The sequence below is a fragment of the Pelodiscus sinensis genome, chromosome 3 (genome assembly GCF_049634645.1).
Source record: "Pelodiscus sinensis isolate JC-2024 chromosome 3, ASM4963464v1, whole genome shotgun sequence".
Classification (NCBI taxonomy): domain Eukaryota; kingdom Metazoa; phylum Chordata; order Testudines; family Trionychidae; genus Pelodiscus; species Pelodiscus sinensis.
The window spans coordinates 128,195,269-128,222,855 of record NC_134713.1 but is presented as its reverse complement, the minus strand read 5'-3'; the positions used below and the strand labels follow the sequence as shown (position 1 = coordinate 128,222,855).

At 40.3% G+C, this 27,587-nt stretch overlaps 1 protein-coding gene across 1 annotated transcript in view; it reads right to left on the bottom strand.

Annotated features, from left to right (window-relative positions):
* The window catches only part of RYR2 (ryanodine receptor 2), a 648,519-nt gene that overhangs the window by 28,493 nt on the left and 592,439 nt on the right, over window positions 1-27,587 (bottom strand). Inside the window, exons 91-99 of the mRNA XM_075924816.1 lie at window positions 24,029-25,332; window positions 22,943-23,010; window positions 20,129-20,276; window positions 17,693-17,779; window positions 16,613-16,831; window positions 14,283-14,413; window positions 7,717-7,759; window positions 5,355-5,488; window positions 3,188-3,248 (exon numbers count right to left, since the gene is read on the bottom strand). Of these exons, the coding sequence (XP_075780931.1) occupies window positions 3,188-3,248; window positions 5,355-5,488; window positions 7,717-7,759; window positions 14,283-14,413; window positions 16,613-16,831; window positions 17,693-17,779; window positions 20,129-20,276; window positions 22,943-23,010; window positions 24,029-25,332 (2,195 nt within the window). The remainder of the gene's footprint in view (window positions 1-3,187; window positions 3,249-5,354; window positions 5,489-7,716; window positions 7,760-14,282; window positions 14,414-16,612; window positions 16,832-17,692; window positions 17,780-20,128; window positions 20,277-22,942; window positions 23,011-24,028; window positions 25,333-27,587) is intronic.

Sequence of the window (27,587 nt, the reverse complement as noted above, 5' to 3'; positions counted from 1 at the left end):
AAAGTTAGCTTTTACAAATTGTTCAACTTGAAAAATTAGTGAAGAAATATATTTCAAAATTCTCTTACCATCTAGTTTCAACATTTTCTAACAAAAATGTTTTTTTCTGATTCCAGATTACTTTTCATTTGTAAGTGTAAGAGATTTATAGTAAAGAAAAAAGAGAAATATTAAAAATGGTTGAAACAGAAATTAAATATTTTGAAATATCGAAACAAATAGTTTTGTTGGTATCACAGCATTTTATTCTGAAAAGGTCAGGATTATAATTTCACACTAGCATATAGCAAGAGAAGTAGATGAAATATAAGGAAAGAAATATCTATCATACGTGGCAAGAGGTAAGAAAAAGTATGAGAAACATAGACAAAAATGGATGCATAAGCAAGCTTACAATCCATCACTGGCTGTCTCACTGCATTGGTTTATCTTTAATTTCACATCAAACTAACCACCACATCTGCTTTGTCACATTTTTTCTCCACTTCTAGGTGTGGTTTATTACCATTAAACTATACCCCAAACCTTATGCCCCTCTACTCTGAGCACATTTAGTCCTTTCAATTTATGATGGACTGTAGCATCCATATAGCTCATCCACTAGATTCAGAAGTCTTTCCGATCCTTAATCAAAATACAGGACTATGTAGCACTTTAAAGACTAACAAGATGGTTTATTAGATGATGAGCTTTCGTGGGCCAGACCCACTTCCTCAGATCAAATAGTGGAAGAAAATAGTCACAGCCATATATACCAAAGGATACAATTTTAAAAAATGAACACATATGAAAAGGACAAATCACATTTCAGAACAGAAGACGGATGCAGGGGGGGGCGGGGAAAGGAAGGTGAATGCCAGTGAGTTAATGATATTAGAGGTGGGGAAGGGGAAATGTCTGTGAGTTAATAGAATTAGAGGTGATAATGGGGGAAGCCATCTTTGTAATGGGTAAGATAGCTGGGGTCTTTGTTAAGTCCCCTGCGGAGAGTGTCGAATTTTAGCATGAATGCCAGTTCAGAGGATTCCCTTTCAAGTGCAGATTTGAATGTCTTCTGAAGTAGGATGCAGGTTAGCAGGTCATTGAGACAGTGTCCTTTCTGGTTGAAATGACAAGCAACTGTTTTCCCTGTGATCCTGTCTAATGTCTGTTTTGTGGGCATTGATTCTTTGGCGAAGTGTCTGAGACATTTGTCCAATGTACATAGCAGACGGACACTTTCGGCACATGAGAGCATAGATTATATTTCTTGAGGCGCAGGAATATGTATTTTTGATCTTATAGCTCACTTGGTTAGGCCCAATAATGGTGTCAGCAGAGTGAATATGTGGACAAAGCTGGCAGCGGGGTTTGTTGCAAGGGAAAGTACCAGGGTTGGTATTAGTGTGGTATGTCCTGTGGTTGTTGGTAAGAATCATCTTGAGGTTAGGTGGTTGTCTATAAGAGACTATGGGTCTGTCTCCCAGAGCTTTTGGAGTTTAGTGTCCTGTTCCAGTATAGGTTGTAATCTATTGATAATGTGTTGGACAGGTTTAAGTTGGGAGCTGTAGGTGATGACAAGTGGTGTTCTATTGTTGGTTTTCTTGGATTTGTCCTTTTCATGTGTGTTCATTTTTTTTAAATTGTATCCTTTGGTATATATGGCTGTGACTATTTTCTTCCACTATTTGATCTGAGGAAGTGGGTCTGGCCCACGAAAGCTCATCATCTAATAAACCATCTTGTTAGTCTTTAAAGTGCTATATAGGCCTGTATTTAGTTTCAGCTACACCAGACTAACACGGCTACATTTCTATCACTAGTCCTTAATCAGAGCTTCCTCTTGCTTATAGCTCCCCCTTTAGGTTCACAGTCCTATACACCCTTTGTAGATCAGCAGGCTCTCTTCCCCTGCAGGCCTGCAGCCTGGCAATGCAGAACTGTTACCTGCCCTATTCCCAGTAAGCTCCAACCCCAAACTCAGACCCACTAGGTCTGCTTCTCAGTCACCAGCTCCCCATCCTTTGCGTTCATTCCTTTCAGCAGGGAAAGCGAATGAGGCTTAGGATGAGTGAGACTGAGCCCTAATCCTCAAAGGTCAAGATCACCCCGTGACAGGATATATTCTGAAGGTCTGATATACTGAACGTTTTTTTAACATGGAAGTAGAGTTAATAAATCACATGTTGTGGCTACTTCCAGATATACCAGTGTAAATCCAGAGTAACTCCACTACAGTCAACTATAACTATCTGTACTCATTCTAGTGATGTTCAGTGGCTTCACATACAAAATGGAAATGGAGCTAAGCCTTGTATGAGAAATTGTGATTCAAAGTTGATACCCACCCTACAATAGTTCAGATTAATTTTTCCTTATTATCATAAAATACCACAAACAAATTATTGCAAGTTTCTGTGCACAGCTGAGGAGCACAAAGACAAACCAGAGGAAGATCCAGCTGAACTCTGCAGAATTGAAAGGCAGTTCTTGCAGTTTTTTATTTGTGTAACTAAGGGTGCGTCCACACAGCAACACTATTTTGAAAGCACTATTCCAAAATAACTTAGTCTGTGTGTACACAGCAGCCAGTTATTTTGAAATAGTGTCAAAATATTGTCAAGCTGGAGGACTTCTTACTCCAACTCCTATAACCCTCATTGGACGAGGAATAAGGGAAGTTGGAAGAAGAGTGCTCTATTTCAAAATAAGTTCTGTGTAGACGCTCCCTATTTCGAAATAAGCTATTTAAAAATAAGATACACAATTGACGTAGCTCAATTTGCATAGCTTATTTCAAGTTAAGCCCTGCAGCGTAGACAGGGCCAGTCCGAGCCATTCTTGCGCCCCAGACAGTGGGCACACAGCGCATGCGCGGCCCCACCCCCAGGCGGCAACCTATGGAGGGCGCTTGATGCAGCGCCCCTTACCACTTCAATCAGGTGCCCCCCCATAGGTTGGCACCCCGGGCAACTGCTCGGCTAGCCACCCCCCCCAAATCCAGCCATGCATGTAGATGCACCCTAAGTAGTAAGCTTGCCTATCTAAGTTTATAGCTCAGGATGATGAAGCAATATTACCCCTCCTGAGATTAATAAATCATTATCAATAGCATACAAAAGTAATCAGATCAGATCTACATTTTAAGCAATTCCTCATGTCTAGAATTCTGTTTTGTTTTATTATAGATGTAGTAAAATGAACTTACATTATCAGTGAAAACAACTCCTAATTTCCACATCTGATACTTTACATCAACCGAATTTAGCCTGCAAAAAAGAAGATATGTATAAAAAGCTCAGTGGGAAATCATACAGCATCTAGTCCACCATAAGCGTATTATCCTGTAAGTATAATAAGCTATAATTGTCCTGTTTCTCTAAAGTTGGAAGGAATAGTAGAATTCATATGGAGAACATGTGGTTATTATAGAATGTTCCTATCAAGCAGAAACAGGAATATGTTTAGAGAAATAGACTTCATCTTGTCCTACTGAAATCAAGGATGAAGGCTGTTGAAAAAAAAGGAGTATAAAGATATTGGAAAGGAAATTTACTGAGGGAGTAAAATGAGAGTGTTTAATCACAGAGGAGAGATAATTTAGATATGTTTAACAGCAGCAGCAACAAAAATGAATGTCATCTCTCTGAGTGTGGATTAGAATATGCCTTTTGGCATAGCACTGCACTGGGGATAGTGTGGAGCTCAACACCTGCCAGAGAAGTATGACAGACACTCTCAGCAGAAGGCCTCTCGGAGCTCCTCAGTACACAGGGGCATCGTACAAACTTTTACACACTTCTAACAGACTCTCCCCACTCCTCCCCCAGCACCTACTGGCTTTTAAATTGCAGAGCCACGGCGGGGTTTGGTCCCAGCTGCCTGCCCTTGACTAATTGAGTAATTGATCAAAATTCTATCGAGTACTCGATTAGTAAAATCACCTCATTTTAACATCCATAGTATCCAGTGCCCTCCTGATTGCAGCTTCTCTGAGTTAGACAAACACCTGCTATAGATGGTCTAATTAAAATTATTTCTGCTTCAGTGGACTAGATGACGTATTGAGGTCCCTTCCAATTATATTTCTCTGATTCTATAACTGATAGAACAAGATACAGGCTAAAATCTACTTTGATAGCCTTTGTTTTGCTAGAGCCATGAGCAGTCTAGGTATTTCCTGAAGGGATTTGTTCTCTGATGGCAGAAAAGCAATGCTCAACACACATCCAGAGAATGAAATCTCTGGTCCTTATTGGTAATATAAAGTTCAGAAAAAAAATGCAGGTATGTGTACAGTCTGATTTATGTCAGAAACTTGGAGTATAGTCACAATGAAACTTTATCCTGCTGGAACACAGTGGTAGATCAGCCATAAGGATTCCCTTTCTCACTTGTCTTTCTAGCAGCCAATGTGATGGTCACTTAGAACGTGCCTTTGATAAACAAATGGTAAAGTGAGAATGTTACTAGTGGTACCATCAAACAGCTAAAACTATGTTCAATGGCAACCCCCTCTGAAAGAAATCTCCCCTGAATCTCTATTTCTGGCCTTCAAACCTCTCCAAGCTCATCATCAGAAAGAAGATCCCCCACAATCAAGACAATCTGTAACCCATTAAAACCATCTTTATCCTATGACTGCAGAGGTGTTAATATGACAGTCTACCTTGAATGGTCCTTTACAATATGTACTTATATTTACACATATTGTAATCACTCCCACCTTGTATTTTGCTGAGATGCTAGGAGTTCATTTCCCATATCTGAAGAGGGGCTGTGTGACTCAAAAGCTTATCTCTTTCACCAATTTATATAAATTGGTGCAATAAAAGATATTACCTCACCCACTTTGTGTCTCTAATATCCTGGGACTGACATGGCTACTACTACACTGCATAAGGCAAGTTAAGCAATATTTCAAAGACTAGACATCTAATTTCCTAGATTGTACAGCAATTATGGCATTGTCTATTAACCACATATATATTTCTTTTTACTTGTTTCTAAAATTGGGATGCATGGTGTACCCCATTATACATTCTGTCTGTCTAATTAGGATTGCATGAAAAATCTAATGAAGATAATGAAAGTTCCAGCACTGCAATCAATAGGTCTTATTAAAATAATAGCAATATTATGCATTTGAACACTAATATAACAAAATTAATTCACAGCCATAAAATAACTTGCTGGCCCGTGACTTCTCTGCTTACATTGCCTCTAGCTTCTGTCTGTCCATGCCTCTCATTAAATCATAAAATCAAGAACATTTCTCATGTACAGAATAAGCACGGCCACAATATTTAAAGCTAAATGACAAAAATCAAATGCTTGATTTTAATTTATACCAGAAAAGAGAGAGGAGTACTTACACTGCAGATAAGGAGCTATCTTTCTTTGGTTTCTTTTTTTCTCGTGCATCGCTGAAATCCAGAGCAGCCTTGTCCATTCCTAGTAGCTCACTGATTCTGTCCCGGCCATAGAACTCCCCGTATTTATCCATAACCTAAATGGTGGAGGAACGTTCAATACAAATCAGTTGTGGGGGAGCATGGTAAGGTTTTCATTACTCTGATAATTTACTTCCACCTTAGAGTAAGTTCCTCTAGGTATGCTTGATACAGCTGGTTGCAAAAATATTTACATTTACCGGTATGTTTTTTCAACCAGAAAAGGGACAATTTTTGCACAAATATTCACATTTTTCCAGTTATCTCTGTTTAATTATATAAATATTTAAGTTAATTTCAATAATATAATGTATACAAAATATATATCATATACACATATACATCAAACAAAACCCCTCATTAACAGGACTATACGTGAAAGTCGAGTTTCACTGCCATCCAAATAACACTGAAAAATAGCATTACATTTATGCTTACTTATATTCTATTCTTTTCACAAAATATCTGCAATGTTACAATAAATGAACATGAACAATTATAGGATGTACATGTTCCCCACCACATCAGAATCCATTATTAGTCACTGATATCCCACTAGATTTACTTATCCTTTGCAAAAATACACCCTACAGATTACAGACACACAACTCAATATGAAATGGTATTGTTTTAGGTGACTAATAATTTGGGGTTTAGACATTTTTGTATACTTGAAGGTTAATCCTCTACCTCTCTCCTCCCCCCCCCCCTTTTTTTTGTATAGGCATACAAATAGCTCTTTATGATTGTGTCTCAGGCAGTATCCTGGGGAGTAGAAAAAAAGTATGTAAAGCAAAGAACCCTTCCTTAAAATATCAGATCTTGCCTCTAATACACACAGCTCTATTCAGAGTATTTCTCTACCCCAGCATAATAAAGTGGGCATTCTACAGTCTGATTAAAAGCATAATATTTCCTTTCCCAATGCTACGTTTTGCTAAATTTACATTTATGAGCTACTGCGTACCCTTCCTGTACTATTTTAGTGCAGACTGTTTGACTCACTATCTCCTTATAAGCCCTTCAAAATATAGAAATGGCATCTTCCTCAGCAAGACTAATAAAACATTTTTTTAGCCAAAGTACTAATTATTATGAGCCAAAAAACTGAGAAATATTTTAAGAGACAATTTCTAATAAATGTTTAAAAAAACTCTATTTCTCTGAAATCAGTGGAGTCATACTGACACAAAGCCTGTGCCAACAGACATGAAACCAACCCAACAACATTAAAATCCTTTTTTAATCTTTACCAGCCTCCTTAGAAAAATATTTTTGTGTGTGATGATATTGCGATTGACTTTTTAGCAAGATCAAATTATTTTGGGGGAAGCTAGAGTAATGGTTGACAGTAATATTTTAAAGAAACTAGTATCAAAGTTCATATTTAAGCAACTGTCACCACTCCTTCTTATCATCTATCTGTTCATAGATAATGTTCTATAAATAGATAGATATGGATGTACACAAACAAAAAATATGGTTGCATATATGTAACGCATACATACAACATTTTGCATGTTTCTTAAATTTCTGATTTTAATGAAAAGAAAAGCCAACAGACTCATGGTATGTCTAGACTGCATCCTTCTGTCAGCACAGGGATGCAGATTAGGCAGGTCGACATTGCAAATGAAGCAGGGATTTAAATATCCCGTGCCTAATTTGCATAAAAATGGCTGCCGCATTTTGCCGACTCAGCACTTTGTTGGCAAAAAGTCTAGAGGGGGATCTGTTGAGAAAGAAAGCCTTTTTCGACAGATCCTGTAAACCTCCTTGCAGGAGGCATAAGGGATCTGTCGAAAAAGACTTTCTTTCTTGACAGATCTGCCTCTAGACTGCCATTTTTTGCAGACAAAGTGCTGAGTCGGTAAAACGCGGCAGCCATTTTTATGAAAAATAGGCACAGGATATTTAAATCCCTGCCTCATTTGCAATGTCGACCTGCCTAATATGCATCCCTCTGCTGACAGAGGGATGCAGTCTAGACATACCCTCAGACTTACAGACTTTACGGTCATAAGTGTCCCTCATGATCTCTAAATTATATGGAACATATATTCAAAATTAATTGCCCAACTTGTATGTAAAAATGTGTAATTACGTGTATAAAACAGGTGAGGAATTTAAAATAATGTAAAAAGGTAGCAACAGTAATATACATGAGCATACATATATTTTAGAGAAACGTATCATCCTCTATTTCACAAAAAAACATACAAAATTTCAATAAACTTAAAGAATCAGACCAAAAAAGCCTATCAAAAATAATATACGGCATTACCTTTCTTTTAACAAACTTGTCCCAGTAGTTGTTAGGAAATGATCTGAAAAATATAGATGAGAAATGATAATTTGGAGACTAAATAGTATTTAAAAATACCAACTAAGAGAAAATATGCATACATTTGTCTTAACTTGTAATAGACAGACAAATCCACATTGATGGCAATGAACTTCTCTTATGTATGGGCTCCAGACCCACTGTTGGAAAGCGATGTAGAATTTCTATTACAGCAAAGTTATCCTAGACAAATACAGAGCGTACTTGGCTAGCAATTAAAATGATGCCATAAAAATGATGGTGGTATTCGCCTTGTCCAATATGTAGAATCCTGTAAAGCTTGATCTTTCCCTATCAACATCAAGCTATCAGAGAACACTGTGATATGCTGTGGGCTCATTTATTATTATTTGTATCTGTGTACTGCCACAACACCCTAGTCATGGACCAAGCACTGAATAAAAACAATGTGTGCTCTTGTGGCACCTTAGAGAATAATCAAAAATATAAAGAATCAGTTTTGCAGCTGTTTGTGGGACAGGTGGAGGAGCTTCCCCTAAGCATGAGGGGAAACACAGAATAAAGGACAAAGACGCTTTTTGAAAATGTAACAAGTGGGGGAGATAGAGGCATTACTGGCTGATTGGACTCTGAACTGATATTTCAGTATTGAACGGCAGATGACAGGAAAGTTGGGGATTGACGGAGAAGAGATCTTAAAAGTGAAGACCAGCAGCTTGTATTTGATGCAATAGAGAAGGGGAAGCCAATGGAGGGATTCAAACAGAAGGGCGACAAGGCCAAAGCAACAGGACAAGAGAATGATCCATGCCACATCATTCTGACATAAGCAGGGCAAGTCTGCATTTGTCAAGTCCAAAAAAAAAAAAAAAAAAGGTTGTTGCAACTATCAAGACATGAGATAAGAGTTTGGTCAAGAGTTGTAGTTGAGTGAATGGGGATAAGAAGAGCCATACCTTACACATGTCATGCTGAAAGCTTCAATGAGATTTAGACAACCATGTGAAGCTAAGTTCCTTCTAAGCCGTGCGGTTTCCTACAGAGACCCATGCAGGGGCTCAGGGCTACAGCAGAAAGAGATACTTCTCCCTAAGCCCAAAAACTGCTGTAGCCAGGGCAGCTGTGTGCTGGGGCTGGCAGGGAAGCAGCCAGCAGCAGGTTCAATTTATAGGTTTTGGGGGGAGGCATAGGGCTCTGTGAGCTGTCCCCACCCTAAGCATTGGTTCTGCGCTCCCACTGGATAGTACTTGTGAGTGAGTGCAGTGTGCTACAGAACCTCTTGCCCTGAGCCAGACCTGCTAGTTGTTTCTGGGGTGCAGAATAGCACCCCAGGATGGGCAGGCACCAAGTAGCCTTATTTAGTGCCACTGAACAGAAGCTATCCAGGTAAGCCCAATAGGGTCACTGAGGCAAGTTGAAGGGGTAGAGGAGAAGAGCAACTAATACAACTTCTTTATATGTGATGCAGAGAAAGAGGAGAGTTGTAGGTGGGGAAGAGAAAGCAAGTTGAGAGGCAAGGGAAGGATACATAGCAGTTAGTGATTTTTTTCTTGGGAAAAAACGTGCAGAGCAGTTGGAGGAAGAGAGAACCTGAGAAGTGAATCAAGGGTGGCAAAATGTGGTTTGGATTTGGCATGTGCAATTCAGTCACGTTGAAGAAGTAGAGTTCTTTACATAGGAAGACTGCAAAACTGGGAGGCAGGAATGATTTTGTAGTGAGCTGTGGGTATGGTCACAAGAATTCTGCCAGAGATATTCTGTGGAAACGGGAGTGAACAAAATATAAATGAAACAACTATACTAAATGCACCCACCTCATCTGGAAGAGGAAATTTTGTCACCAAATGCCATGGATAAAACACTTCTAATTCAGAATACTAGTCAAAAGAGGAAAGTATTTTGTCAAGCTAGCAGAAATCATAACTATCTCCTTAATCTAGGGCATCCGCCCAAAGTGATATGCTACCTCATTCATTCTCAATTTAGTTCAATATCTATCTGTCTATATATGTATTTGGAATGTCAATAACTGTAGTTTCTAGGGGTATGTCTAGACTACATGCTTCTGCCGACAGAGGCATGTAAAATAGGCTACCCGACATGGACAATGAAGCGGGGATTTAAATATCCCTGGCTTCATTAAAATAAAAGTGGCCGCCGCGATGTGTCAGCTCAGCTGATCATTGGCACAGCGTGCAAGTCAAGATGCAGATTGGTTGGCAAGGGAAGCCTTTGTCGACCGCTCCCTTATGACTCATAAAATGAGGTTTACAGGAGTGGTCAACAAAGGCTTCCCTTGTCGACTGGTCCGCATCTTGACTCGCGCGCTATGCCGACGATCAGCAACAAACAGCACGGGGACCATTTTTATTTTAATGAAGCTAGGGATATTTAAATTCCCGCTCCATTTACTATGTCAGGTAGCCTATTTTACATGCCTCTGTCGGCAGAGGCATGCAGTCTAGACATACCCTAGGTGACAAAAAAATTAAGCTTCAGCATACACTGCACAGGACCGTATGCTCACCTCACCCACCATGCAATGTATTTTATTTTGAATGGAAATGTAGAGTGAGTGGAGAGTACTTTTGATTTATGAAAGAACTGGATTGAGTGATTTGACTGCAATGCCCTGGAGGAGGACATATTAGGAAGTTCCACAGTAAGCCTTTTTATCTGAAAATGACATGTCTCTAGCTCAGATTAGCTTTTTTCTTAATACCAGTTACTTCAGTGATCACAATATTTGTTGAGTGGGAGAGAGGTGGTCTGTTAAGCAGTTGATCCCTCATGTGAGATTTTAAAGATGAAAACTAAGAAAAGCAACTATAAGAAAATAGCATATATATATAACAAATTTTAAAAGGGTAAGTTGATAACAATGAATGCAAATAAGAAGCTAGCAATTGTAGAAAATTGATAAGGGAAGGAAAAGGCCATAAAGAGAAATCAATGACCATCAGAACTAAGGGTAAAAAAGGAAAAATTTAAGTGTATTAGGAACAAAAATGATCCTAACAATGGTATAGGCCCATTACTACATGGAAGTGGTAGAATAGTTGATAATATTGCAAAAAAAGTCAGAAGTGTCCAATAAATATTTTTGTTTTGTGTTTGGGAAAAAGCCAGGATGAATTATTCAGACCATTAGAAGATGATGAACAGGGGAAAGACAGACTTGCCACCCCCCTGCGCAAGGTGGGGGAGGCAGCTATGCACTATCAAAAGGGGCAGAGCCTTGGGCAGAATGGGCGGGGCTGGAACAGCCCCCCCCCCTCAGCTCACCATGCCATGGCTCCCCTACCAAAGCAGCTCCCCACCTTGAAACCCCTAGATCACACTGTCCAGCACTCTGGTGACAATTTAAAGGCCCCATCTGCCGCAGTCACAACAGTGGTGGCTAGGACCCCTGGGCCCTTTTGATCACTATGCCCCAGGGCAGTTGATCCTTTTATGCCTCTCCTTCTCTGCCCCCATCATCAGGTCTCATCGCAACATATTTTCCAATCCAATAGTAAGATAGGGAGAATATTAAACAGCAAGTGCTAATAGAAGGCATTTTAAAGTCAGCAAACTGAGATAACTTGCATCCAAGAATTTTAAAAGAACTGGCTGAAGCATTCTCTATACAGCTAATGAGTATTTTCAATAAGTCTTCGTACTCTAAGGAAGTTCCAAAAAATTGAAAGAAAGCAAAAGTTGTGCCAATATACTTGGTAATTATAGGCCTGTCGGTCTGAGATCAATCCCAGGCAGCAGCGACCTGAGGCAGGCTGCGGCAGCTGGTGCCCCAGGCGGAACGCGCGATTAGCTCCCCCGTCTGCACGGCCGTCAATGGGGTGACGTCATCATCGGGTGTCCCGGGTGCCCCATGACATCATCATCGGGTGCCGTTGAAGGCGGTGCCCTAGGCAACGGCCAAATCGGCCTATAGCCATGGGCTGCCCCTGATCCCAGGAAGGATAATGGAACGGGTGATAAGGGACTTGATTAGTAAAGAATTAAAGGAAAGTGATATAATCAATGCCTATGTTTATGTTAAGTTACTTGTTATAGAATTAGCTCAAAAGAGGTTGTTAAAACAACCAAAGTGAGAAAGATAAAACTATAATAAAGCTTTCTGTCCAGACACTCAAAATAGTCAGTTTTATAGTTGTGACAAGATCTCCTCAGCCCTGATGACATAGCTATTTTGCCAAGATTAAGAAAAAGAGATTAAAAAAAGTAAAAGAAGAGAAAAAGAAAACACTAAGTCATTAGAGGACACCAAGGCCTAGATAATGGTGGGAGTTCAATCCGTGTCCAGAGGTGGCCATGGGAGTGTCAGTGAGAGCGGACAGGCTGGTGAGGGAACACAGGGAGACACAGATAGCCTGCTGTGCTCAGGACAATCTGTTTTCTCCCAACAAGAGAGGGGAATTAGCTGAGATGAAGAGAGTTTACAGAAATCTGGCAAAGAAAGACTGACCCAGGCCATTTATTGTTTCTACACTTGGCTCTGCATGTTCTATGCCTTTGGGGGAATTAATAAATAATATTTTATTATTAGAGGAGGTATCTGAGCCTTTAGCTATGATCTTTGAAAAATCATGGCAGACAGGGGAGATTCCAGAAGACTGGAAAAGGGCAAATATTGTGCCCATCTATAAAAAGGGGAATAAGAACAACCCAGGAAATTATAGACCGGTCAGTTTAACGTCTGTCCCAGGGAAGATAATGGAGCAGGTAATTAAGGAAATAGTATGCAAACACTTGGAAAGTAATAAAGTGATAGGGAATAGCCAGCATGGGTTTGTGAAGAACAAGTCATGCCAAACTAATCTGATAGCTTTCTTTGAAAAGATAACGAGCCTTGTGGATAAGGGAGAAGCGGTGGATGTCATATACCTAGACTTTAGTAAGGCATTTGATACGGTCTCGCATGATATTCTTATTGATAAACTAGGCAAATATAACTTAGATAGGGCCACGATAAGGTGGGTGCATAATTGGCTGGATAACCGTAGTCAGAGAGTTGTTGTTAACGGTTCTAAATCCTGCTGGAAAGGGATAACAAGTGGAGTTCCTCAAGGGTCTGTTTTGGGACCCGTACTATTCAATATCTTCATCAATGATGTAGATATTGGGATAGAGAGTACTCTTATTAAGTTTGCAGATGATACCAAACTGGGTGGGGTTGCGACTTCTTTGGAGGATAGAGACATAATTCAAAATGACCTTAGCAAGTTAGAGAAATGGTCAGAGGTAAACAGGATGAGGTTTAATAAAGAGAAATGCAAAGTGCTCCACTTAGGAAGGAACAATCAGTTCCATACATACAAGATGGGAAGCGACTGTCTAGGAAGGAGCATGGCGGAAAGGGATCTAGGGGTCATAGTGGACCACAAGTTGAATATGAGTCAACAGTGTGATGCTGTTGCCAAAAAAGCAAATATGATTCTAGGTTGTATCAACAGGTGTGTTGTAAGCAAAACTCGTGAAGTCATTCTGCCGCTCTATTCTGCACTAGTTAGGCCTCAGCTGGAGTACTGTGTCCAGTTCTGGGCGCCACATTTCAAGAAAGATGTGGAGAAATTGGAAAGGGTACAGAGAAGAGCGACAAGAATGATTAAAGGTTTAGAGAACATGACCTATGAAGCCAGGCTTCATGAACTGGGCTTGTTTAGTTTGGAAAAAAGAAGATTAAGGGGGGACATGATAGCGGTTTTCAAATATCTAAAAGGGTGTCACAAGGAGGAAGGAGAAAATTTGTTCCTCTTGGTTTCTGAGGACAGGACAAGGAGTAATGGGCTTAAAGTGCAGCAGGGGAAGTTTAGATTGGACATTAGGAAAAAATTCCTAACTGTCAGGGTGGTCAAATATTGGAATAAATTGCCAAGGGAGGTGGTGGAATCTCCCTGTCTGGAGATATTTAAGAACAGGTTAGATAGACATCTGTCAGGGATGGTGTAGACGGAGCTTGATCCTGCCTTGAGGGCGGGGGGCTGGACTCGATGACCTCTCAAGGTCCCTTCCAGTCCTATTATTCTATGATTTTAAAACACTGTTTCTGAGTTACTTTAATCAAGTTGACTGATTACAAGTTCCCAGAGGGAAAGGGCTTACAGGCGCCAAATTGAGTTGGGCTTGTCACATCAACACAGTTAGGAAAAAGGAGTATTGATGCCCAGGTACTGAGTCCCAGAGGGCCTGGACCATATGCGTCTTCCCAGAAGACAATGCTGGAAACTGGGCCTATCACCAATCTAAAGAGTTCCAGAGTGCTATAGCAGTACCACTTGTTAGCAAATATAATACTTACCAAAATGTACAGTGCTGTGCATTGATTTTTGCAGGACAAAAGTAATTTCACATTCAGGCCCTCAGAACACAAGACTAATAATCATGATTTACAATAATTTCCACAGATGCTTACAGTCTATTGAATTATTTTGTTGGAAGTTTAAGACCCATCATACACTTCTGAGAAACTTAGGGGAATAAAATGTATATATCTCAGAAAATTCTGTACATAGCTTTAAAAGCTAAAGTAAAAAAACACTCACTGTGTGTTGATAACGAGTCTGTCCCACTGCCCTTTAATATCATCTTCTGAAGGTTGTTCTGTAATGTACAGCCCATCAAATTCCAATTTCCTTGCAACTTCCTTTTCACGTTTAAAAATAACCAGTGGAACCTGCAGGAGAAAAATAAACATATGAAAAAGTAGTTCAAAATCAGTAAGAGCTCTGGGAGCTACTATCTTTTAAGAACAGCTAGCTGCTTATAAACATTGAATGCACTGATTGAATGAGGCTAAACCAGCAATCTGAAGGAAAAATTACACACTGCACCGTATGTGCAATAACCTACAGTAGTCTTTCAAGCAGTGAAGTATTTGACTAATGCCAATAACTTGAGTATGTCTGGATGAATGAGGCCCATATTCTTTAGTGCCATATAACCAATTTGCACTGCATTGTTTCAATACTGTAGCGTAGCCATTAACCCCAGCAAGGCTCATAAAAATGCAAAGGTGTTTTTACGGTGGTATAGCGCCAATACAATGCACTTTCCCTGCTGTTGGCATAGCAGGGTGAAAACAGACATGTCTAAAAAGCAAGCACATTGGACATGCTCCTATGTCAGGCTCCTCCAGGGTTATGTTAAAGTCCCCAGGATTATTAAAGACTGGCATGAATTAAAGTAGACCTCAGGCTGCTTTTAAGACATACCAGAGGAAACAGCACATAGAGAGCTGCACTGGGATGAGGGCAGTACAAAAGACATCATCAGAATACTTTTGCGCACCACCTTTGTGAGTGATGCTCAGTGCACTTTGCTTGCCCCTGAGGATCTGGACTGCCAGGCTCTGTAGGCCTTCCCAGGGACAGAGCGCTCTCTAATAAGCTGAGTGACATTCAAGAGACGAGCCTCCCAGTAGCTGGTAGATTTTCAAGTTCCATTTGAATGGTATTTCCTTAGAAAACTGCTACTGAGAGAAAAGTATATTCTGGTACTGTAGAACTAAAGCATTAATTACATAGAGAGAGCTGTTTCAATGGAAAAGTAATTCTTTTAGGTTCCCAGAACTTCTTCTAAATCTCCCCAAATTCACCTTTTATTTATCCACTCCACATCAGTGACTCTGCACCTAAACCATAATCTATAGCTGGTCAGCATTATGTTGGAACAATAATAATTAAAATGATATTGCTTAATAATAGGGTGGATATTACACTTAATATAATAACTGTAGTTCAAATCTAATTTGAAGACAGCTTCATAAAAAGTGTTCAGTTGATTTTACTCACTCCCATTTCAATAGCAATTTCCAGCCACAAAACTGTCAGACATGTAAAAGCAATACAATTAAGATGGATTTTTTTTAAAAGCAATTTGTCTCTATGGCAGCCACAGACTGACAGTAGAACTGCTCCTTTTAAGACAATGTCTTCCATTCAGGGCATCAGCAACTATGGGAACTCATTATGACAAACTTCAATCGTTTTTTTTAAATTCATGATTAACAATAGAATAAATATAAAAAAGTTATTTTGAGAGACAGTCCATAAAACTTGCACAGAAAAAAGAAAGCCATATCTCAAAAGCTACCACTGCATATGCCATCTGACACCTTGTCATGGAAAATGTGTTTCACTATTTATTGGAGTGGTAGAAGTATTTGAAGTACATAAGGAAATCAGCCAATTGGTAAGCATTTACCTTCATTAGGGAAGCAGATCCTGTCTCTTTGGCCTACTAAAGGTAACCGGTTAAAGATAGGATGGAAAAATAACTAGAAGCCAAATTTCCTACTTCCTGTGCATAGAGAAATGCTACTCATGTGCCTCCTCCTAGGGAGCTGCTGATCTGTTGCTTCTCACTCCTGATAAAACGAGACTGACAGAGGAAGGGCTTGTCAGAGCAACATCCCTGGGAGATCAGTCAGAAACTCTACTCCAACTACCACATATTCTTGACAATATACTTTTCTTGTGCAGCCCAGCCAGCCAACATGCAATGCCGCCATTGTAAAGCATCCTCTCCTGGTCACATGTATCCCACTCTATTTGTATTTGAAAGCCATAAATGACACCTCAGTCAGAACAAGGCTGCATTAATGTTCACAGAAAATGGACATGTGTTCAGCCAATGAGAACATGCTACATGCAGGGATTCAACCTCCCCCACAACAGGCTTCACTTTCTGAATTCATGTGAGTTTCGTCACAGGCTTATATAAGGGAAGACAGCCAGATAAGGGCTCTTCATGGGGAGGGGTTCCAACCCAGTTTGTGCAAAATTCCTGTGATTTTACTCCATTGCACATCACTCAATGGAGAGCTGTAAAGGGGCCTAGAAAAAGAAACAGCATTAGCTCTTCAGCCTCTTACTTTCAAACAGTAATATCCAATGATGCAGAAAAAGGAAATGACTGTGTGCAGGATTGCCAAAATTCGCAGCGTGGGTTCCATATAGCCACTGCTTTCTTCGAGGACATAGTGCACAGTGATGATCCTATGAGAACCACTTTCCAGGCCATTTAACTTGGAGTTTTCCTCGGCCTTTATCACAAGAACTTCCTTTTCTTCTATCACAGCAGAGGTGGAAACCTATTCAAATCACAGTCAGCAGGACAACTATTTCATCTGACAGGAGATCTGCATTTCTACAGGCTATGTATCATACAACACAAGAGACAACCCCAGGGTAATGTAAGTGAGGAAAAGGGAACTTTTTGTGAAGAAAGATGCACTAGAAATACATTGCAGAGATCCCTCCACTTCACTATACTGGAACAGTGGGTTTTGCCATTTTCTCATCAGCGAAAAGCTGCTGTGAACTTGACAGATCACTTGGGATCCAGAGAAGGCCATGTAAATCTTGGTGAAGATCCTATAACCCACATTGCAGCTTGGATCAATTGTACGATGAATCCCTGATAGCACGTCTATGCCAGGGAATCGTCTAGGTCTGGCAGCTTGTAGGGTCAGTGGAAAAGCAAATATACTATGGAATGGCACTAAGTGTATGTCTACACAGCAAAGTTATTTTGAAATAACAGCTGTTATTTCAAAACAACTTTACCAGCGTCTTCACAGCCAAACTGCTATTTCGAAATTAATGTGATGGGGGACAGTTGGGCCGGTAAGACCCCCAAACCTGAGCCCTGAGCTTCTCCTCCCCCTTCCTCCCCTTGATTCCCCCTGCCAGCTCCCTCCTCCCAGGTTTCCCCCTCCCCTTTCCCACCCTCCCTCTTTCCCTCTCCTACCTTCTTTCCCCAGTCTTTGCTTTGCTGCAGTGAAAGCGGGTTAGGGATGCCCTTTCTTTTCCAAGGGCAGCCTGCATACTGAACCCCTCATCCTAGCCCCACCCCACAGCATTGATTTAAATAAAGAAAAACAAAACTTATTTGAGTTAAGGAACCAAACAAAGTTGGGTAAATCTTCTAGTACTTAATGCAACAAATTTACCTTATAGAAGAGTAGGATGAAGTTGATGGCAAAAGCAACAAACAAAGCCAACATCCTCATGTTATAAAAATTGCGAGCAAAATAGTTCTGAAAAGAAAAAAGAAAAAATACAGTTTATCTGTATATCAACTATACATTTGAGAGAGTTTGCGTGTACACCTATCAGTCTGTCCATCCATCTGAGAATCTGTTTGTTCAATAACTCCTTCTAAATGGTAAGAGCTATGAGAACTAAATATAGTATTCAGCTCCCCCTTCTCCTAACTTAGAACATGGTAAGGGTTTGGTTGTGCCATGACAATGGGATGTGCCTGGAATATGAATGTTTCTCTTAAAACAGAAAGGGAGAGGTCTGCTGGCAGGGACAATTATACTGTAGAATGACCACAGGGAAGTGGGTGCACCAGTAAGAGAAAGGCTGGCTGAGGTGGGGCTCTGGATGCTGCTGGCCAGTGTAACCCTTGGCCACATGGGCAGTGTGGCTCCCACCACCCCTGCCACCCATCCAACCCCTGGGAGCTGCCAACCAAGCAGTGTAGCCCCTGCTTCCCCAACCCTGCCCTGAGCTCCTCACACACCCAGCCTTGTGTCTTGACTCCTGTACTTCTCTATTCTGCCCTGAGCCCCCATCCCCTGCCCTGATTTCTGCACATCCACTGCCTGCCTTGGGCCCATCCTCATCCCCAACCCTGACTCCTGCACCTCCCATGCCTCCAATCCCCTAGCCTAAACCCCTCTCCCCCCCCCCCGATCTCCAGTCCATGCCCTGAGTCCCCTCCTTAAGAACTCTACAATGCCATGTCAATGTGCCAGTTATTTTACATACTGATTTAGTGAACTTTGGTGAACTCATAAAAAATTACTTTTAAGAACCTTTTGTTATTAAAATTATTCAAAGTATCCAAATACAAAAAGCTTGTCGAGTTTTACTGTTAAGAACCATCACAAGAACACTTCTCCGAATCTCCTCCAAAAATTATTTGTATGTTTATCAAGCTTTTCAGACAGAGTAGGAGAAAGATAAAACCAAGTTGAATTTGGAACCAAATATTAGACCTTGAGAGGAATGAAAAGTTTAGATAATTCAGTCTTATGATTATTTTTCATGTTTTATGCCTCTGCACTTTCTAGTTCCAATTGTAATAGGACCAAATTGGAAATATGGGAAATCTCATAGAAATCTTGTTCCCATAAGGTCTATAGCCCAAAAGGGGTTGAATAATTCAGGTCAGTATCAGATGTGTATCCAAACTTGAATCCTAACCAAATCTTTTGGATCTTTCACTAGGCCTTTTGCCTTTTAGCTACTGAGTAAAGCCTCTGCTAGAGCCTTAGCCTGAGACACAAATGCGAGAGAAGACACTGCCATGCCTTGGAACTCACCATCTTTTGCTCTAAATTTTGAGATCTCTCCACTCCAATTTTCCCCTTCATAGATTCCAAAGCCAGAAGAGACAAGTGTGATTATCTGGTCTGACCTGTTGCACAATATTGACCATAGAGCCTCCTCCAAATATTTCTCTTTGAACATCAGTATATCTTCTTTTTTAAAAAATCCATCTTGATTTAGAAATTGCCAGTGATGGAGAGTCCACAACAATGCTTGTTAACTTGCTCCAAGGGTTAATGTCACTCCATGGACAGAATGCAGTTATGAATATTTGTGGCAAGTTGTTTTCAAGAATGCATATAAACTGACCCCTAAAAATGCAAGATACACGTGCATCCCTTCCAGCCACAAAACCACACATTTGCCTTCACAAACTGGTTAACTGCAAGTTCAAATATCACTTTGTGCAAAAGAAAAAAAAAGCATGTGTTTGTGGTTGTGAAGAGTGTACATGCATATGTAAAGGCACACATTACCCCCATATTTGAAAATGACCCTCAATGTTTTTTTTATGACATTTTTGCCTAGCACATTGATTTTTTCCACTGTCTTTTTTTTTTTTTTTTTTTTTGCCTTTTGGGAAAGTGGGCTGAGGGCAGAAATGATATGTCTACACTGCCACCCTAGTTCGAACTAGCGTGGCTAATGTAGTCATTCGAACTTGCAAATGAAGCCTGGGATTTAAATATTGCAGGAGGAGTAACGGTAGTTCGAATTAGGAGCTTTAATTCGAACTACTTAGCCCATGCTGCATATAGCCGCGGGCAGGTAGTTCGAACTACCAGGCATTTAGAAATGGCGGCGCCTGGGAACATGCAAATGAAGCCCGGGATATTTAAATCCCGGGCTTCATTTACAAGTTCGAATGACTACATGAGCCACCCGAGTTTGAACTAGGGTGGCAGTGTAGACATACCCAAAATGAGTGAAGGTCACTACAGTTTTTGCTGATTCAAAGACATTTTCTCCAGGCTTTTGTAACAAGTTCCAGATACATATGCTTGGCTAACATGCAAGTACTCAGCCCAATGTGGATAACGTCTTACAAGAAGTTTCTGCTGGTATGCTATGATTTTCTTCCAGAAGGCTGATTCTTGGACTTCTGGTTCTCCATATCTGTGTGCATGAAGCTGTCTCAGCTTCTGTTTCCCTTTGTCTTCTTTGGCTTTCTCTTCCTTTTCTCCATCTTCTCCCCTAAGGAAACAAATGAACTCATAATCTATGCTGAGTCACTGAAGATGACCTAGAGTTAGACTGTCAGTTTCCCCACTCCCTTCAACCCCTGGATGTTTACAGTCCCACCCCATTAAGGGGGAAATCCCATTCACTCATGAAGTCACTGTAGCCATGATTCGTGCAAGGAAGAGATGTGAAATGAAGAGGAATTCTCCCTCTCAGTCCACAAAGAAATGGCAAAAATGTTCTGTGGATGATGCTGCAGCCACTGCACTGCACCCTCTCTTATATGAGGAAATTTGGCTGGTGAATCCAGGTAGTTATGGATTGACCAGCTCCACACTTCCTTACCCACCCATCCCCACGCTCCACTCCATACAGGCAGAACTAAGCTCTGTAATGCACTTCTGTAATGTACTTGGTTATCTTCCAGCCTCATAACTATGACATATCAGCTGTGGTGAGAGCTTCAGGATGCAGAGAAAGTGGCAGAATTTGTCCATAACAGGAAGTAGTTGACTGAAAACTTCCAATATATTTATGTTTTGAAACAGAACAGCTGAAAAAGCATTCTCTCCCCCATTTACAAAGTCTTGAGTTCAGGAGTCTGCATTTCCCTGCAAAGCGGAGGACACCGCAACCACTTATGAAAATGGAGGAAGGAACAAGCATTCACTCTTGCAATTTCAGGTATTTATGAATTATCAGACATACTAAAGAAAAGGAATCCTGAACTATGGGATGCAGTTTCACTCTATTCTATCTGTTAAAACCAAACACTGTATTTTGTATTTAATTACATTTGATTTTTAGCTTAGTACTTATTTCTATTACTAGGGTTGCCAAGTGTCCAGTTTTGAACTGGACAGACCAGTATTTGAGCTTTCTGTTCGGGAAACAAATTGAGAAAATATAAATGTCTGGTATTTCCTAAATAGGATGTAATGTAGATTGTGATGTAATGTCAAGTGTGTCCAGCATTTCTGTTGAAACCATATGAGACCTAAAACAGTGTTGCATTAGGGGAAAGAAAAAAAAAGAGAAAGGCCGAGTTGCATAGTTGATAAAAACGACATTCAAGTTTGTCCTATATAAAAGAAAGAGCACTGAACCAATTTAGGGCCTGATTCTGTAGTGAGCGATCCATGGAATTTTGCTAAAGCCAAAAGAGTATTGGACTTACAAGGTTTGTGAAATCAAAACCATCCTAGATTTGCATAACTAGCAGTGAACCTGTAGCCAAAGACTTACTATAGAATTGTTCTCTGGAATATATATATATGTATGTGTGAGACAGAGACAGACAAACAGACACACACACATGCACACACTGTGATAGGGCATTGCTTTTAAGCATTGTGTTTTACAAGAAAACTTTAGACATATGCACTAAATAGTGCTGGTCAAACATTTTCAGATGGAACCTTTTCTCCCACTGGAAAATTCTGATTAGATGGAATCAACATATGCTGCAATGGGAGCATTTTCATTTTGTTAAAACTTTTGAAGCAGGTTGGTTAGCCTGCATGGCTTCCTGCCAGCCTCTCTACCTGCTGGCTGGAAGATAGGCAGGCAGACTGCTTAGCTCCTCAGGCTCCCATAATATCTGGCTGCCTGCCTGGTGATGGCTCAGCTCCCTTGACTGCCCATCTCCCTAAACTACCCAGCTAGTTAGCTCCCTCGGGTACCCATCTGGCAGCTAGGCAAGAGGGTTACCTGACTCCATAATTTACATCCAACAGAATTTTTTCATTTTCAACTTTTCATTCCAAGCCAAATGGAAGAACATTTGGAAATGTGATTTTTTTTCATGAGACAGAAATTTTGTTTCCAACACAGTTCTAGAGCTGAATGTAAATCAAAACATTTTCTTCCTTAGTCAGCAGACAGCCTGGACCAATAGTTCCAAGTGATATTAAGAATCTGCTGAAGTAGCCTAGCCCTGCTCTGGACACATGGGTTTGTCTAGACTACGACGAACTTCCGAAGAGGATATTTGCATATCTGTGGAATTTGCATATCTTCTCCGGATCTCACTTTTGAAAGCAGAGCTTTATAAAATGAAAGTAGTCGGGACGCAGGGGAGTTTCGGCAACCTCCCCCCTTTTTTGAAAAGCCGCGTAAACCTCTTTTTGAGGAAGAGCAGCTTTTTGAAAAAGGGGGGGGAGGGACTTGCTGAAAAAACTACGTCCTGACTACTTTCACTTTTGAAAGCTCTGCTTTTGAAAGTGAGATCCGAAGAAGATATTCCCGCGGAATTTACATATCCTCTTTCAGAACTTCAGCGTAGTATAGATGAGCCCTATATAGTGGAAGTAACACTTTTAATTCTCATGGCAAGGGAAGGAGGTAGCATGAGGCAGTCAGTATACTCTACCATCAAAAGACTTATAGAGCAGCATGATAGAGTGAGAGCTGATTGCTATCCAAGGTATTATGTAAATACCGTGATTATAGCTGGAAAGGGGACTAAAAAGGATTGAGTAGAATAAAGGGTGTCATAAGACCATAATGATGTCAGTTTTATGCTGGGCTCCTTTGTCAGTAAGGTTCATGTGGGAAGGGAACCTACATTCAGACATTTAAGAGGTCTCTATGACACAGAAATGAAGGAGTGAGGGAAAACTGACTTTTCAGAAAATCAAACAACAGTTCTTAAGAGCAAGGTCCAGGGTTATACATACTCTGCTTTTTCAGGTTCTGATTTTGTTTCTCCTTTCTCATCCTTTTCATCTTCATTTACTTTCTGCTCCTTGAATGAGTCAGAAAAAAAGTCAGAGTTTAAGACGAAAAGGGACCTATTTGATCATCAGATCTGACCCCTTCTCTATATCCCAGGATACCAACACCACCTATCACCTGCACACTAAACTCAAAATCAAAATGAGACCAAAGTATTACAACCTACAGGTGAAACAGACAGAGAATTGGAGGGGCTGAAATTTACCAGTGATCTAGGCCCTGCAATGGCAGGGAAATGATTAAGCAATACACAGATAATCCTGGTAAGTGACCCACATTTTGAAGAGGAAGGTGAAAAGTCTGCAAGGTCACTGCCAATATGACTTAGTTCCTAATTCCTTCCCAAGCACATGTATGGTAATCAGTGAGGCCCTCCCTGATTACGTCTGAGCAAGAATCAACCAGATAAGCAGAAAGAAAGACAATACTAAGTGCCCTCCGCATTTGATAGCCCATCTCCAGGTGTGGCCAACACTGATACTTTAGAGGCAGAAGATTAAAAAACAAAACAACAACAAAAACAACCCTACTAGAACAAGTTGACCCCAGAAGATATCTGGATGAAACCCTGATGCATGAATTTAAGGTACATAAGACAAATCAGATGCGAGTTCCAGGGTTGCGGAGCTCTGCCCCCTACCAAACAAGCAACCCCATCTACAAAATCTAAGTAGTAATACAGGTTATGTAGCCCTCAAAAATATGGCTAAAATTCAACAGTCATAGTGCTGAACATCAAGGCATTTTTATTAACCAATGCTGCAATGAAGGAAAATGATATTTCCCTTTACATTTACAAAAGACACACTGAATTTTTAATTTAAAAGCAAACCACATAACTTGGGCAACTCGGAGGACCTTCAAGCTTGTGTTCCCAAAAAAACTACAGTTTGGTAATTCATGGTTATTCTTTAAAAAGCATGCCACGTATTTAAGAAAAAGCCTAAAATCACACAAACACAGCTATTTTTACTTCTGACCAAACATAACAGACTGAAGCATGATGAATAAAATATATCATTTGTTACCTGAATTTTTTCTTGCATCTCAGGTAATGGGAGTAAAGAAGGTGTGCTCAACAAATCACTCAGACCAGCATTTGGATTATGAGGAATCAGCTTATACTGGCCTCCTTCTCTCTTTAAATCCAAGCCAAATATGTCTGACAGTAGGTCACCCTCATCTGATAAAACTGTTAGATCAGTCAAATCTTCTGCAGGCAATGCAGCGTCTGTGGATTTCCTCTCTCCCTCTTCCCCATCACCACGTACCTCATCCTGAGTGGGATCTGGCATATTGGCTAAAAGTTCAGCTACCTTGATCTTCTTAGCCCCTTCTACTAGGCTTCCTCCGAGTAGCAAACTGTACATGATGCGAAAGAAGCCCCGGAAAACACTGCATGTGAAATGCAGTAAGCCCATCAAGATGCTCCAGTAGGAAGAAAATAAAGCCATGAACATGTCCTTCATGGTCATTTTCTTCATTTTCTTCATCTGCTTCTTTAGGCTTTTCATGCTAAGCATTTTCATAAGAGTCATTATATTATACTTGAGGGCCACCAAGGCTGACTTGACAGTCACAAGGGAGAAGAAGCCCGTTCTAGTGTCTTGTTCCTCTGGCTTATCTTTTTCATTCTCTTCTTTATTTGATGACCTTTCGTTCAAATCTGACTCGGAGATCTGGGCAGCCAGCTGCATTTCAAAAATGGTATCCTCACAGAAATTAACAAAAAGTTCCATCTTTTCCTTCTCTCCTCCTTCATTTACTACATCAAAGATAAACTGCCTCTTAGACTCTTTAACCTGAGGTTTCTCCCACTGAGTTCGACTTGATTCACTTATTTCAAAGTAAACTCTCTCAATGCGCTTTGCACTGCCCATGATTTCTATGCGTCCAAGGAAGGGCTGAAAATAATTCAGAACACTCTCTGCAAGCTCAAGGAAAGTTTGCAAGCGGGTATCATGGCGCATGTGCTCTGATAGGTTGGTCAGAAGAACAGCAACATTGAAACCAATGTCTTTGGCAGGTTCATGGAAACGTTTCACAAATTCCTCATAATCCAGAGTCTCATTCTCATCTGTCTCAGCACAAGAAAGTAGAAACTCGGTTTCTGACTGAGTGTAGTGCTTATGGCTTTCCATTGCCTTCTGAAAGTCCCTCTTTGAAATTATACCCTTACCATCAGGGTCATATTCTTTGAATGCATCAGACGAAGTTAAATCCTTCAACTTCAGGAACATATCAAAAAACTTCAGAATCATCTCCACGTTGTTGGAAGACTCCACTAGCATGTCAACCATCTGTTTGCCAATAGTTCCATTCACAACATTACCTAATGGTGGGGACGTGCAATAACAGTAATTGGTGACAATTAACGTTTTGGCAAATAACAACAGTTTAATAATGACTACTGAAATCATCACATGGTAAGATTTATAAATTACGTACTGATTTGGCTGCATACAAGGCTTCAGTTTATAACTATACCGGTTATCATTTAAAAATACTATACCAAATCAAGATCTATGAGGAAAGATTGAAAAAACTGGGGTTGTTTAGTCTGGAGAAGTAAAGACTGACAGTTTTCAAGTACATAAAAGGTTATAATAAGGAGGAAGGTGAAAAATTGTCCTTGCTAGCCTCTGAACATAAGACAAGAAGCAATGATCTTAAATCACAGCAAGGGAGGTTTAGGTTGGACATTAGTGACAGATAGCAGAATAAGGAGTAATGGTCTTAAGTTACAATAGGGGAGGTCTAGGTTGGATATTAGGAAAAACTATTTCATTAGGAAGGTGGTGAAGCACTGGAATGGGTTACCTAGGGAGGTGGTAGAATCTCCATCCCTAGAGGTTTTTAAGTCCCGGCTTGACAAAGCCCTGGCTGGCATGATTTAGTTGGGGTTGGTGAGGTCTCTTCCAGTTCTAGGTCTCTATGGTTCTATGATCAGGAAAAACTTCCTGTTAGGGCAGTTAAGCACTGGAACAAATTGCCTAAGGAGGCTGTGGAATACACATCACTGGAGGTTTTTAAGAGCAGGTTAGTTAAACACCTCTCAGGAATTGTCTAGTAATTACTTAGTCCTGCCTTGAATGCAGGGGATTGGATTAAATGACCTCTTGAGATCCTTTCCAGTCCTACATTTCTATGATTCTATAGAGATGCAACAGAAGTAGTAATAATAAGCACTGTTTTTGAAAGAAGGCTATAAATGGTAGGATGTATACATCTAAGATTTCTTTCACATTTAATACAGTGCTGAATGGGAGATGGAATTTAGAAGTGACATCAAGACTTTTCTTGCCAGTCCTCTGAGGAGCTTAGATATGTTGTGAAGAGGAGGCTTTCTAATTCTGGGGGAGAAAATAGGTATCTTTGGGTCCATCTTTGTTTATTAAGTGCCTAGTATGAAGGAGCCTTGGTCCTTGACTAAAGGTCCCAATTCCACCACAAATTCATAAATAATAATCTAAGTTTACAATTGCCCCATGCTACTGAGTGAAGATGAGGCACAATGACAGCTGTTGCAAATGTTGAACAGGACATTCCCCCAAAACCATGGTAGACCTAGCCAGGTGAATTCAAAGCCCCTTTATTTCATGGTTAAGGTGATTGTCAATACCAAAAAGTGTGGTTGAATGCCATACATGAAAGTTGTTTAGCCTAACACACAGTAAATTTAAACAAAAAACTGATAAGTAGGGAAATGGATGATGCCAAGATGGAAGAGATTGCAAGTACTTCGGAGGATTATAATTCAAAATGATCTGGACAAACTTGAGAAATGGTCTGAGTTAAATAGGATGAAATTCAAAGAAACAAATGCAATGTACTCCACTTAGGAAGGAACAATCAATTGCACACATACAAAATGGGAAGGAAGTAGTTCTGCAGAAAGGGATCTAAGGATCATAGTGGACCACAAGCTAAATAGGAGTCAACAGTGCAACACTATTAGAAAAAAAAAAAAAGCAAACGTCATTTTGGGATGTATTAAGTGTTGTAAGTGAGAAACAAAAAGTAATTCAACCACCCTATTCTGTGCTGGTTAGGTCTCAATAGGAGTATTGTGTTGAGTTTCGGGTGCCACATTTCAGAAAAGACATGGACAAATTGGAGAAGGCCCAGAGAAGAGCTATAAAAATGATCTAAGGTCTAGAAAACATGACCTGTGAGGGACGATTAACATACCTGATTTTGTTTAGTCTGGAAAAGAGAAGATTGAGAGGGACATGATAACAGCTTTCAAGTATCTAAAAGGTTGTTACAAGATGGAATGAAAAAAAAGTGTTCTCCCTAACCTCTGAGGATAGGACAAGAAGCAATGGGCTTAAATTGCAGCAAGGAAGATTTAGGCTGGACATTAGGAAAAAAAACTGTCAGGGTGGTTCATCACTGTAATAAATTGCCTAGGAAAGTTGTGGAATCTTCGTCATTGGAGATTTTTAAGAGCTGATTAGACAAACACCTGTCAGAGATTGGGGTGGGAAATAATTTTTTTAGGGGAGCCACTTCACGAATTTTGGCAGTGGTCATGATCCGCCTCCAAAGGGGCAGGGCCTCAGGTGGAAAGGGGCTGTTCCCCCT